The sequence below is a fragment of the Phascolarctos cinereus genome, unplaced genomic scaffold (assembly GCF_003287225.1).
Source record: "Phascolarctos cinereus isolate Bilbo 61053 unplaced genomic scaffold, phaCin_HiC Scaffold_9;HRSCAF=440, whole genome shotgun sequence".
Taxonomy (NCBI): domain Eukaryota; kingdom Metazoa; phylum Chordata; class Mammalia; order Diprotodontia; family Phascolarctidae; genus Phascolarctos; species Phascolarctos cinereus.
The window spans coordinates 22,041,949-22,055,958 of NW_027556402.1; the positions used below are offsets into that span (position 1 = coordinate 22,041,949).

A 14,010-nucleotide genomic window follows, 5' to 3' on the forward strand; every position below is an offset into this window, starting at 1 on the left:
CTCTTTTCTTCTTTTCGGCTCGCCCGGATCCCTACGCGGGTCACGTGCCCCTCCCCCTCGGGGGCGTTGGAAGCTCCAAACAAAAACAAGGGGCGAGCTCGATCTTCCTTCCGCGGCGGCGGCGGAGGCCGAAAAGGGCGGCGGGCCGGCGGGGGGGCGTCGAGACGGGGCAGGCCGGACTGCCGCGATGAGGCGGGCGCTGTGAGGCCGGCGCGGAGAAGCCGGCGGCGGCGGCGGGAGCGCGGGGCCGCGGGTGGATGAGGGCCCCGGGGGGTCGCTGACCCGCGGGGTTCCCGCAGGCGGAGCGGCTGGGCGCGGAGGCCCGTCCCCTTCCCCGGGCTCTCCTGGCCGGGGCGCCACGGGGACGGGAGCGGGATCCCCGGCGCGGTGAGTGGGCAGCTGCCGGGGCTTTCTTTGTTCCCGGGGCCGGCCCTGCCTTTGGCTTTCCTTTGTCCCCCCCCCCCGGGTCTCTGGCACACAGTAGGCCTGCGTGCAGCAGGGCCCTCCGCCCACTCGCCCCCGCCTCACTAATCCTTCTCTTTGGGTCGCAGATGAAGGACCTGGGAGCCGAGGAGCTGGCCGGCCGGGAGGGGGTCCAGCTCTTCCGGCTGCTGAACCTCTACCTGGAGCGGGAGCAGAGATTTCAGCCCCGGGAGAAGGGGCTGAGCCTGATCGAGGCGGCCTCGGAGGTGAGCGGGGGAGGGGAGGCCGTCCCACCTCCGTCCGGGTCCTCGGACGCCCCTTCCCGGCCGCCTCCTGGGAATTGGACGGCGAGATGCCCCGGGCTGGGCGCGAGCTGCTCATTACCATAGAAACCTGTGCATTAGAAAGAGAAGCTTGGCCGGGTCGGGGGAATGGCGTTCCTGGGCCGGTTACTCCTGCTGGACTGGCGACAGGCGTGTATAAAGTGCCTACTGTGTGCAAAGTGGTGCAGGTGCAGAGACCCGCCCTGTGCTTGCAAGCCGTCGTGTCCAAGTCACGTAGGGACGGGGTAGAGCAAGATAAAGGGAAGGCTTCTGGCCAAGTGGGGGGCTCAAGGGACGGGAGTGCATAAAATAAGGGGGGGGCCTTCGGTCTCCAAGGCCTTCCCTTAGAGTTGGAGATCCCCCAATCCTGCAGTATTCTGTGTATTAACTTACTAATTTGATGTAATGCTTTGTTAAAAAAAAAAAGCTTTGTGCCACTGGCCGGTAACATGTAATTTCTCGAATTTTTTTTTTATTAATCTGTACATGTCAGGGGATTGGAGAAATGTGGTTTTGATTTATCTACGTTCCCTTTTAAGATAACTGGAGGTTTTGTTATCTTGCTTAAAGAAGTGTTTTCCCGAGTTCTTTTCAACGGAAGACAAGCTCGTCCTCTTTCTGTTTTTAAACACTTGAGCTTTAACTTTCTGTTAACTGGGGGGGGGGGTAAGAAAGGTTTTTTAATTGGCTTTCATTTTTTGTCGCAGAATGACAACACTTTGTGTCCGAGATTGAGAAATGTGAAGGTGGAAGATCTCAGGAGTTTAGCCAACTTTTTTGGATCACGAACTGAGACGTTCGTCCTGGCTGTCAACATTTTGGATCGGTTCTTGGCTCTTATGAAGGTACCAACTACTTGAGCAGAAGCGTATCTGTGTGTTTGTGTTTAATAGGATTTTGTAGTGTTTAAGACCAGCACAAACGGATTCAAACAGTGAGCTGTTTTAAGTTTGGCAGTGTCACAGATAGTCATTTGTTCAGGGTAATTTAACAACTTGGGTGAGGTTAGGAGTAAAAACAACAAACATATTTTATGGATTTTCTAGCCAGTATAACTCTAGTAGGAGATGAGAAAGAAAGAAGGAAAGACTACATAGGTTATTTTTTTTAAATGTTTGGAGCTCGGGGCAGCTAGGTGGCACAGTAGATAGAGCCACCAGCCTTGGAATCAGGAGGACCTCAGTTCAAATCCAGCCTCGGATACTTGATACTTACTAGCTGTGTGACCTTGGGCAAGCCACTTAAACCCAATTGCTTCACCCAAAAATAAATAAATGAAGTGTTTGGAGCTAGTGAAGATTCTTTTCATTTGTTTGCAAGGCTGGTGTAGTGCTCTCTTTCCTTCTTCTTCTGATTATAGCAGCAATGAAATGAGCAAACTGTAAAAATGTCAAATCACAAAAATGTATGTGGGCAGAATTTTTAAAAGTTCATAAATTTAACGCCTAAACTTAGATTGTGGTTTTTTTTTTTGTAGTACTTAGGGCTTATAATCGTTAAACCCAAAATGAAATGTTCAAGAGGTATTTGATAATTCCATAGAAATTCAGTGTTGGTTGGTTTCGTGAACCTCCCCCTCCCTTCCCCATATACATAAAAATATCCAAGTAAGGTCTTCTTATATAAAAAATTTACAGCCAAGTCAATCAGGCATTTTTAAAGTGCCTACCCTGTACCTGGTGGTTCTAGGGATGAAAATACAATTAACAAAACATTTCTGACCCTCAAAGACCTTTCATTCTAATCAGAGAGACAGGTACATATATAGGTAAATAGGCTAGTTTTATACAAGGGTGTAGTTGAGAAGAGCAGTTCTGCTCAATCTATGACTTACCAAGAGAGAAGGATTCTGTGTGATATGGATGAGGAAGATGGGCGTGCCAGGCATGGGGGGCTTAGGGGTGGCAGTGCCAAGACATAGAAATGGACTTAAGTGTTGTGTGTGAGGATATAGAGAAGGTCAGTTTGACTGGATTACAGAGCGGTACGAGAATAATGTCAATGAGGCTGGAAAGGTAAATTGGGACCAGGCCGCAGAAGGCTAAACTAGAGTTAATATTTTGTCTTGGAGGCCATAGGAAGCTACTATGGTTTGAGTTGGGGAGTGATATGGTCAGGTCTTTGCTTTCAGAAAGTTGCTTGGTGCTGTGTAGGCTGGCCTGAAGTGGGAAGAGACCGGAGACAGAGAGGCCAATTAGGAAGCTGTTGAAGTAATCTAGGCAGGAGGTGACGGGTTTGAACTAAGGTGGTGACTGAAGTAATTCCTAAATTTACCCTGGAGTCTGTTCTGTGTAGGACAATAACGTTGTACTTCAAGTTGGACAAAACTCGAATGGCGTTTGAGTTTCCAAAAAAGTAGGCCACATCCTGCTTCCGGAGTGATGGGGCAGAGGTGCTAAGAATTGAACAGTTCTTCGACCACCAGTGTGAGGTACCTACCCAGTGACGAACAGGCGGGGCATATTGCTGGAGGAGCTGAATTATATCAGTGTTGCTCTAAGGAGAAGAAAGAAGGCACTAATAAATATTTACTGATTGATTGATGTTGCAATGAGGGCTGCTGAAAACACACTGACACTGTGAAGGGTGACAGGCGGTCGGTCAGGAGTGCAGTATGGCTAGTGAAGCTACCTGGCTAAGCAAAGTTATCTCAAAGGCATTCAGGGATGAAATGATAGGACCACAAACAGAGGACAAATGGAAAATATTTGTAAAAATCGTCTCGACAGACTTTTTCAGGTCAAGGTTAAGTGGCACAGCCACACTTGTACCCTACCTCAAAGTCCCTGAGGTGACTTTCAGAACAGTCAGGGGAAAGAGTGCTAGATTTGTAGAGCGCCGTGTTCAAATCCTGACTGCCACTTACTGTATGCCTTTGGCAAGTCATATACTTAACCCCTCTGGGCCTCAGTGTGGTTGTGTTTTTTCCCTATTGGTAAAATAAGGGTGCTGGATTAGAAGGTGTATAAGGTCCCTTCCAGCTTTAAATCTGTGGTCTTATAAAATAGCATTGAGAGGGGAAGAGAGAGGTGAGTGGTGCTCAAGGCAATGTACTTTTGAAAGCATTTAAGGAGTGATAAATTATCTTGGGGAAATAAACCAAGGCCTGTGTGTAGGGGGCGGGAATTCAGGCCTTATTAATACTGTAAAAAAGATAACCAATTGAACATCTGTAACTACCAGTCTGTTTGCCTAATGTCCCGTCTATACAACGTCTTTGAGTAATCTTCTTAGGAATTGGGGGCATTTTTGATCAAGGGCATTCATTAGTAGGGAACAAGTGTGTGAGCAATTATCAATAATGGACCACATTTTTACCATTGAAGAATGTAAATATAAAACTATAAGATCCTATTGTGCTTATATTTCATTGACTAAAAAAATTCAGTAGAGGAAAATACTTCCCTACAGGCTCTTTTACAGCATGCCTCCCAGCTATGTGTTAAGGTCATTGAGGATTCCATAGAAGATCTATGACAAAAATAACCCTGTCAGTGAATTGCTGATGAAACCCCCAGGAAGTGGCATGAAACAACAAGATATATACTTGTCAGAGATCTTCACCACTGTGATGGAGGAGATTGAGCAAAAAGTCGTGGTCATGTTAGGATATGCCCATAGTGGTGGGGATCTCTGGGTATTCCTGTTTGGATGACATCATACTGATTACATCAAGCCAGAGACCTATAATTAATTACTTAAAGGCCTTTGGCTTGTCCATCCACACAAGAAAGACCAACTGGATGAAGAGTTTTTATTTCCTAGATTTCAACGTGCATTTAGATAGGAGATATTTATTTTAGAAGAGAGTGCTTATCCTCCGACTCCATGGGTATCTGGGGCAACCAGAATAAATGGGTGACAAATGGGGCCTCTAAGTTGAAAAGGAAGAGAGCAAGCCGGCTGGATTGCTTTCTGGAAATTGCAAAGCCCTTTTACTGACCTCAGGCTTCCTATGAAATCAGAGGCCCATGTTGTCATTACTAACATGCTGTTGGTGCTGCAATATGGCGGTGACATGGTGCACCACTGATGCTGAATTAGCCCAGATAGAGCAGCAGAGAGGCTCCTGGTGGGTTTGACTGGACTCTAACACATAACCAGGGAGGGACTCCAGAGAAGAACAAGAGTAAAGGCTCTTATTAGGGAATTGTGTAACAAGACAGAAGATGGGCTGGTCCCTTGGAAAAAGCAGGGCCCTCCAGGGGGACAGCCAGAGTACTCCTCTGGCCTTGAGATGTCAGGGGACGTGGAGGAGGCCTCCAGCGTGGGATGCTGGGTAAACTCTGGCAGACTTTTGGGAGAATATGGCCAAGAGTTATACAGGCCGAGCAGACAGGAATGATGGAATCACAGATCCGTTGGAGTGACTGGAAAACTGAAACTAGGACTTTGGCCACCTATTAAAGAACTTTGGATGGCTCTGACTTCACATAGAAAGTGAGGAGCCTGCAAGTTGTCTTCAATTTGTTTAAAAACATAATGAGCAATATTTCCATGGCTGCCAAGGGCTGAGAAGAAAAGGTCTCCCAAGCCTTTTCATTTTTTACAAGTGTTTGGTTCTCTCCTCCTTCTTCAGTTGTATTTCTTTTGGGGTATGGACACAGCCTGGGGTTATGGCTGCCCTTCCCATCCCCAGCATACGCACCTCTGAAGACAGCTAGCTAAGCAGATAAAAATGAGGAACTAGTACTGTGAGCTCTACAGCAATTGTGGTTTCAGTGTCGAAATACGTGCTGTATTGGGACATTGTTTGTCATTGATATCAATCATTCTGAGCACTACTGAAGAAACTTATGTCTGGAAGAACAGTAAATTCTTAGTGTCACAAATATGTTATCCAAGCAGATTTTTTCAATTTGATCATTACTGACCATTGTTCAGAAAACTTTTAAAAAGTGGGACAGCTGCTTTGTAAAAATTTCTTACTGTTGCTAAAGATGTCCGTTGTCTGGGAGGGATTTAGAAGTATTCTTTTTTAAAAAAAAAGTATGAGCAATAGAAACATTGCAACAAGCTTCTTTCTTTTGGATCTGGACCCTTTTATGGGTTTCCTTTGTTTTGATACCTATTGGCATAAGAGGTTTTTGTTTTGTTTTGTTTTAGACAATTGGGGTTAAGTGACTTGCCCAGGGTCATACAGCTAGTAAGTGTCCAGTGTTTGGTCTGAGTCGATTTGAACTCAGGTCCTCCTGACTTCAGGGCTGGTGCTCTATCCACTGAGCCACCTGGCTGCCCTGGTATAAGAGTTTTTTGAGGGGGTGGCAGTGTATAAATATTATTATAAGTACAGAATTGGAGTTGACAAGTAGTCTTCTGAGCTTTCCTTGAAGATCTTGAATGAGAAGGGGCTCGGTTTTCCCAGAAAGTGTTTGGGGTCTCTTTGATGAAGAGTGTTTCTGTGCTTCGAGCTGAAGCCCACCTCTCTGAAGTGATGGGGTCACGAGGTGCTCTCTTGTGTGTGCTGGCCTTGGGATCAGGAAGGTTTGCGTCCTGGCTCTCCCCAGCTTTCAGAGGCTTTAAGAAGCAGCACTTGACCTTTGACTCACAGGTTCATCCTCTGGACCATCCACCTGCCTCCTTAAATGGTGATCCTCAAATATAGTCACGTGGGTAAATTGCTTTGTAAGCTTCTAAAATGTGATGTCCTGTTACTCCTTTTTAAAAGTTCTTTTACCTTTGTGAGCTTCTAACAACTTCTTTGTTCTTCAGGTGAAGCCCAAGCATTTGTCTTGCATTGGAGTCTGTTGTTTTCTTCTGGCTGCTAGAATAATTGAAGAGGAATGCAATATTCCACCAACCCATGATGTCATCCGAATTAGTCAGTGCAAGTGTACTGCTTCTGACATAAAACGGATGGAAAAAATCATTTCTGAAAAGTTGCACTATGAACTAGAAGCTACTACTGCCTTACACTTTTTGCACTTATACCACACTATTGTACTTCGTCACACTTCAGAAAGGTGAGCGCAAGTCAGTGTCCATCCTCTCCGACCTCATAGCTGTGCCGTCATCCACCAGCGTGGCACTTCATAAAACCGCTTCCTTCTCTATGTCCCATGCTGTTGTTTCCCCTTAAGTAGTTCTGAATTTTAAAATTATGTCTTGAGAACATTTAAGTTGTTAATCTGGGCAGATCAGTGTAAAACTTCTTTCCTTTGATATGTCTCATAGGAAAGAAGTATTGAGTCTTGATAAATTGGAGGCTCAGCTAAAAGCTTGCAACTGCCGACTAACTTTTTCAAAAGCAAAAGTAAGTATTTTTTTTATTTTTATTTTTTAGTAACATGTAATTATAGCCTTTGACAGATATACTGAGGAAATTCACACACACCATTCTGCTTTTTTTTTCCCCCACAGCCGTCTGTATTAGCTTTGTGCCTTCTCAATCTAGAAGTGGAAACTTTGAAATCTATTGAATTATTGGAAATTCTTCTTCTTGTTCAAAAGCATTCCAAGGTAAATTGTTGTATAGTTTAGGGAGTTTTTCTTTTAAGAGTCACACATAGGAAACTAAAACATAGGGATGAGAGCTTGCAAGGAGAGCTCCTAGGTTTACTAGGATATTCTTGAATCTCTTGTGACATGGTGTCTGGACCAGGGGAGGCCATAGTTCTCTGCCCCACCTGGCCAGCCCACCTCTGTGTAGCCCCACATGTTGGGAGGGGTGTGGAGAGGCTGGAGTGGAGTAGAGGGTTTGCTCGGGGCCTGGAGACTGCACGGTATGAGCGTCAGGTGAACAAACTAGGGATAGATGGAGGAGAAACTTGGGAGGGGGCAGGTGTTATCTTCATCCACACAGACGTGTGTATTAGTGCTGCATATATTCACGGATGTGTTTGCCTGCCTATTAGAACAGAGGCTTCTGGAGGTCAGGGGCTGTTTGCTGTGTGCACAAGGATGGCCCGTGTTGGGGGCGTCACCCAGGCGGATTTGGTCATTCACATATTTTGAAGGGATTAAGCCCGTGGTGCTTGGCGCAGAAGCGGAGTGAGGAACGGTGGGCAGAAGCTGCCGAGGCTTTGTGTTTGTGCTCCACGTAAGAGAAAACATTTTAGAAGTTAGATGTCCCGAAACAGATGGTCTGCCTCAGGAGAAAGGAGCAGGCTTTCTTTCCTGGAGGAAGAGGCTAGATGAATTGAATGTTGTAGAGGAGATTCTGACTGAGGTCTGGGGGGAAGAGCAGTCAGCAATCGTGGGTTGTCTTTTAGGGACGTTGTTGGCCGAATTGCTTTTCGGATTATTGTGGGCCCTGTGCAAAATGTGTACAGTAGCGTACATGGGAATGGAGGGGGCAGCAGGCCTGGAATTGGAAATCATAACAGTGATGTGGAGCTGACAGTCACGTAGCACTGATGCCTGCAGGAACGGTGCTGAGTGCTGTATGATTATGACCTCATTGATCTTCATGACAATCCTAGCAGGTGGATGTGCTGTGATTATCCCCATTTTACAGAGGAGCAAAGTGAGGCGAAGGTTAAGTGACTTGCTCAGGGTCATAGTTAGTAGTCATTAGTGTCTGAGGTGTGCCTTCTTGACTCCAAGCCCGGCACCCTAAGTTCAAATCCTGTGTCAAACATTTCCATCTGTGTGACCCTAGACATGTCACTTAACCTATCTGCCTCAGTTTCTTCATCTGTAAAATGGGGATAATAATTGCCCCTATCTCCTGGGGTGATTGTGAGGCCTCAGCATGGTGCCCCGCACTGTGTGAATGTTGGCTGCTGCAAACCTTACCAGCCCTATATAATACTAGCTATTATAATTCTTTTCTAGCTCTTCTTTGTGTGATAACTGAACGTCTTCATGTTATCAAGGGAACTTGCAAAGGATTAACATTCTTCCCTAAAAGCAAATGGTATTCCCTATGGTTTGGGGCAGTAACTCTAACTCGCTTCTGAGAAATCTCCCAAGTCCTGAAAGGAATTTAAGAAACATGATACCAAATTTTAAGCTCCCTAACATAGTTGAAGCTAGAAATCAATTGGATCAATGTTTATGAAGTACCAGGCAGTGCTAAGTGCTGGGGATGCAAACTGAGGCAAAAACCAGTCCCTGCCCTCAGGGAGCTCACAGTCTGGTGGAAAGAGAGAGACAACACGCAGACAGGCGTGCAGCGTCTGTTGAAGCATTCTCGGGAGCGGTGTCTTGGCACTCCAGCGCTCACCTGGGCATTTTGATAGCCAGAGCCCGATTCGGACTGTTTAAGACCATATGTAGTCCTTTCTCAGTCTTTGAAATTTTTTGCGTTTCCAGATTAATGATGCTGATTTCTCTTACTGGAGGGAGCTAGTTTCAAAATGCCTCGCAGAATATTCGTCTCCAGAGTGCTGCAAGCCGGACCACAAGAAGCTTGTGTGGATCGTCTCCCGGCGCACAGCCCAGAATCTTCACAACAGCTATTACAGTGTTCCTGAGCTGCCCACCATTCCCGAGGGGGGCTGCTTCGAGGAGACTCAGAGGTGAGCCAGCTGCCTTGGGAAGAAAGGTGCCTTTTAAACATGACAACAGCAGAACATGGGAGCTGTGAAAGGCCTTCGACATCGTCGAGGCCGATTGCTTCATTTGACAGATGAGGAAACAGCTCAACGGTGAGGTGACTCCCTGAAGGGTGAACGGCTGTGTGTAATCCAGGCATGCAGATGTTTTTTTCCTGAAAGTGCTGACAGGAAAGAAAATTAAAATTCTATTACTTCTCTCTATCCAACATGTTCCTTCATCACACACCCTTGTAAGCATTTTATTTAAAACAAAATTTTTTGAGGCAGATTTAGAGGGAAAAGCAGGCATTTGTGGAAGATGCACACTTGTATGACTTCCTGTTCTTCTCATGGTTTCTCTAGCTTAATATTTCCCCTGGAACTTTTTTTTTAGTTTTTGCATTTTGGTGAGGCACTTGGGGTTAAGTGACTTGCACTGGGTCACACAACTAGCAAGTGCTGAATTTGAACTCAGGTCTTCTTGACAAGGCCAGAGCTCTATCCACTTCACCACTAGCTGCCCCTCCCCCCAGAACTTTTGATGGAATCACATTGTTGTGTTTTTGGAGAAATACCAGACCAGATGATTGTCTGTTAAACATAGATAGTAGAATTTATTCTGTTTTGGAAATGCTGGTTAGCTTTAGCTTAACTATGCGATAACTTGGGTTTATGCTTTTTAAAATGAAGAATTCTGGTTAATTACTAAAACAGCTGTGAAGACCCTCATCAGGATAGAAAGACATAAAAATTCACATATGCTTCAGAACCTTGGGACTCTGCGTGGCTAAGACCTCCAGACTGTGTAGGGTTTCTCTTAATCAGCAAAACCGAAAAAAGAATGGCCATGTTTCTTTAATGGTTTCATAGTGATACTTTAGAGATTTTATCCTCAATATTTTATAGCAAACATAAACAATTTGAAATATCCATGAAGATTTTTTAAAGTGATTTAGTGTTAAGTACCTAACAGGGCACACTGTAGCTCCAAAGTAGTCTTTGGGGGATGTCATAAATCCAGTTTGTTTTCCTTTGCAGACCGTGACTTATTTTGCATATTTGAGTCATTGGTTGCTGTTTGTGTGTAAAATGAGGGTGTTGATCTACGGTGATCTCGGAGGTCCCTTCCAGTTGTAAACGTTTTATGAGACTGAAAATTTTGTTTCAAGGATGACGTATCTCATATCTTAGGAGTATTTTAAAAGATACAGTTACATTATAGCAGAAAACTGCCTTTTTACCTTGATTGTGATTAATAATCAAGATGCCAACAGTATAATATACTATTTGATTGGAGTTGTGAATAGGGCGCTGGCTTTAAAAACCTGTAAGTCTCAAGTCTTAAAGCCTGCCTCGGATACTTCCTGGCTCTGGGATCCCATGCAAACAACTTAACCTCTCTGGCCTCAGTTTTTCATCAGTAAAATGAAGCTCAGAACAGCCTCTCAGGGTGGTTATGAGGGTCAGAGGAGACACACCATCTGTAATATGTTGTGGATTTTGGTAGAGTGTCTGGTAGTGACTGTCTCAGGAGCAGCAGTTTGCATGTCGCTGAGTGAGTCTGGCACACACACGCTTCCTTTTGAAAGTAAAGAGTCACGGACAGGTTCTCATTGGACTCCAGAAGAGTTTACTTTGGGATGTCTTTGGAGGTTTAAAAAAAGAAAGGTGCCTCATTCTTTAACCTTGTGATTTCAAGATTACATTGAAAGTGATTATGTAAAACTTTTCAAGTGTATGGTAAATAAGATCTTTTTTTTTTTCCACCCTTTTCAGTGAGGACTCTTGTGAAGATATGAGTTGTGGAGAAGAAAGTCTGAGCAGCTCTCCTCCCAGCGATGGAGAATGCGCCTTCTTTTTTGATTTCAAGGTGGCACAGGCCCTGTGCTTTCAATCTTAGAAATCTTGTTGTATGAAGTATAAGTTGGGAGGGAGTCCACCTACAGGTTTCTAAGCAATAAATGGGGGATGGTCTTCCCCTCCCCCTTTATCTTTCAGGAAGGAGTTGCATGGACTGGATCCACCTGCTTTCTATTTGTTACGCAGATCAGATCTGGCCTATTTTCATATTTAATTCTAAGCCATTAAATGGGTTTATGCTTCTTAGACAAGTAGTGAAAATACTTAGCGTGGCACTTTTTTTTTTCCTCTGAATAGTCATGCTTTTTTTAGCTGGGGGGAGGGGGGTGGGTGGTTAGGGGAGGGACAATAAAACCTTGAATTACTACTTTTCAGAGGGGTTTGGTTATTTTTAGATAAATGCAGTCTAAATATAGATGGGTCTTTTACAACTTTACAGAAAGCTTCAGGTATTGTCATTTAAACATATTTGGGAGTGTGCCTATGCTCTCTTGGCAGGGACAGTGGATAGCCCTTTTAACAGTTTCACAAATGTGTCTTCGTGACGGAGGACACATTCAAACATGTCAGGATATGCTTTTTAAAAATTGAATGTAATATCCAATACAGACCCAGCAAAACTTAAAGATGTAGTAGCCTTGCTCTTGTGCATTTTAATAGTTAGTGTCCTAGTTGAAGTTGACCTACTAGCTACAGAAATAATTGACAAGCTAAGCTTGGCAAGTATTTGCATTCTTTTTAAGTCTAGGTGTTTTAGCCCTTTAGTATATGTTAGTGTTTAAAAAATCCATAATTAAAACTAGTTTTTGCATGCATATGTATAAAAGCTCTTAGTGCTGGATAAGGTTATGTAGAACTGGGTACATGTGGAATTGATAAATTTAGATGTGACAACACACCTGGTTTGGTTGCATTGCAAAAATCACACGTTGGAATGATTACATTGTACGCTTGGAGAGTACAGGAAGTCGATAGAATGTAATTCACATTTCAAGAATAACGGTGTTAGACCGGGGGGCGGGGGGGGGGCGGGGAGGGATGGCCAGGGCTGAAATATGAAGTAAAAAGATGTCTGTGGTAGTGTGTGTAAGTAAATGTCTGTGCTGTGGTGCAGATGTAAGAATGGTGATGTGCGAACTGATAAGACTTTGTACGCTTGGGGCTTGGTACAAAGAAATGTATTTTTAAAAGTTTACAAAATGTACATAAAAATGTAAATCCTCAAAAAATGTACATAAAAAGTACTGTATTTTTTTACATTGTGTAACTGTAGCATTGCATGTAGATATAATTTATTGTGTATTCTGTATCATAGAAACTGTATATTGAAGACTGGCTTTGTTTCTTTTCTACTTAAGTCAGCATCTGATGGGTGTTTTTCCAAAGTAGTTAGAGGTGATCTGACAAGATTACCATTCAGAATAAAGGAAAAGTTAACGAAGCAGAACAAATTGTATTTGTCTCATTTATGAAACTCATTACTAAACAAGGATCCATTCCTTCCTCTCCCCACCCCCAATTTTAAAAAGCTTATTGTGAAACTGAAGGATAAGTCTATTGATTTAAAATTCTCTGACTGGAGTTAGCGTCGACTATCCCATTTCCAGGCCAGTGGCACGCTTTACTTTATTACACGGTTTTTATTCTACTCTGATCTTCTTGCTGGCCCCCACACGTTTTGTCTCCTACCTCCAGGCCTTTGCATAGGCTGTTCCCCATCCCTGGAATGCTCGTGGGGTGGGGGGGTGCCACAGCGCACAGAGGGCTGGTCACAGGAAGATCTGAGTTCACATCTAGCCTTAGACGCTAGCTGTTGATCCTGGGCAAGTCACTTAACCTTTGCTTCGGTTTCCTCAACTCTGAAGTGGAAATGGTAGTACCACCCACCTCCCTGAAAGATGCACTTTTTATCCCCTGAAGGTGGATAGAGTAGGGACTTCTCCATAATTGGCTCCAGAAAGATGAATTCCCTTGATCTGAGAAGGCAGTGCAGGAGATAACAGTGTTCAGAGATGAGTTTGGTGGACTGGATTTCTGAGCCCTAACTCCCTACAACCAGCCTACTTTGGCCCTTTGGGTTAGAACCCCATCTCAGGCCATGCTGCAGTCAGCTCTAACTGGCTTTCAAAGAGCTGATTAACATTTCCAGCGTGTGTTTACACCTCTGAAATCAGCAGCTGCTGAAACTCGAGGCTTGTTTTATTGTTTTGTTGGTTGTCTAGACTTGGGCACTGTATGTGCAGAGATTTTTTTTTTCGGAGAGCCTGTTAGTCATTGATCAGCACCCCTGTGTTGTTCGTTAATAATTGCTTCAGCTCAGCAGGAGTACTTGGGAATTAAGTCACCCAACTGGAGGCCGGGTGGCTGGCTGGAGGCTAATAATAGTGATGGTGATAGTGGGCATGTATGTAGCTTCTTAAGGTTTGTAAAATTTTCCATCCAATATCTTATTTGAGTCTCAAAACACCCTAACTTCACTTAAATATAATCTGGTTTTTTCCTGTGGACCTTTCTTGCTGGGCTACCACATGGGCCTGGGAAGTTAACCTGGCTACTGGTATATTTGTTGTTCAGTTTTCCTCATGTCTGACTCAGTGTGACCCCATTTGGGGTTTTCTTGGCAAAGATACTGGAGTGGTTTGCCATTCCCCCCAATATAAGGAAGTTCCTTATATTGGTGAAATCATAGGTCAACTTCTTATCCCTATTATTTATAGAGTTTCTCTTTCAGTGCTGTTCAAGTTAGAACCGTTTTAATATTATTGTAGTGGTGGAAGGTCCCTAGGAAATTTGCGGGGGATTTACCACTGAGAAGTAGGATGTGGTAGCATTGGGGCTCATTTTATACAGGCTGGGCTAGTTTAAGGAGACGTACCGGTCATTCTGGATATCAATCATTGTGTTTTTACCCTTTATCACCAGCA

At 44.3% G+C, this 14,010-nt stretch overlaps 1 protein-coding gene across 1 annotated transcript; it reads left to right on the forward strand.

Annotated features, from left to right (window-relative positions):
- The first annotated feature begins 302 nt into the window (after positions 1–302).
- CCNG2 (cyclin G2) lies at positions 303–11,658 on the forward strand. The gene is made up of 8 exons (XM_020988378.2): positions 303–387; positions 552–689; positions 1,454–1,591; positions 6,459–6,709; positions 6,921–6,999; positions 7,107–7,205; positions 9,003–9,208; positions 11,003–11,658. The coding sequence occupies exons 2-8, from the start codon at positions 552–554 to the stop codon at positions 11,124–11,126; spliced, it is 1,035 nt and encodes a 344-aa protein (XP_020844037.1). The 5' UTR covers positions 303–387; the 3' UTR covers positions 11,127–11,658.
- The last annotated feature ends 2,352 nt before the right edge of the window (positions 11,659–14,010 follow it).

Excerpts from the sequence above, each read along its gene's own strand:
- CCNG2 (XM_020988378.2), top strand. The coding sequence starts at position 552 with ATGAAGGACCTGGGAGCCGAGGAGCTGGCCGGCCGGGAGGGGGTCCAG. Across the intron at positions 7,000-7,106 it reads TAACTTTTTCAAAAGCAAAA|CCGTCTGTATTAGCTTTGTG; the intron begins GTAAGTATTTTT and ends TTTCCCCCACAG. Across the intron at positions 7,206-9,002 it reads TTGTTCAAAAGCATTCCAAG|ATTAATGATGCTGATTTCTC; the intron begins GTAAATTGTTGT and ends TTGCGTTTCCAG.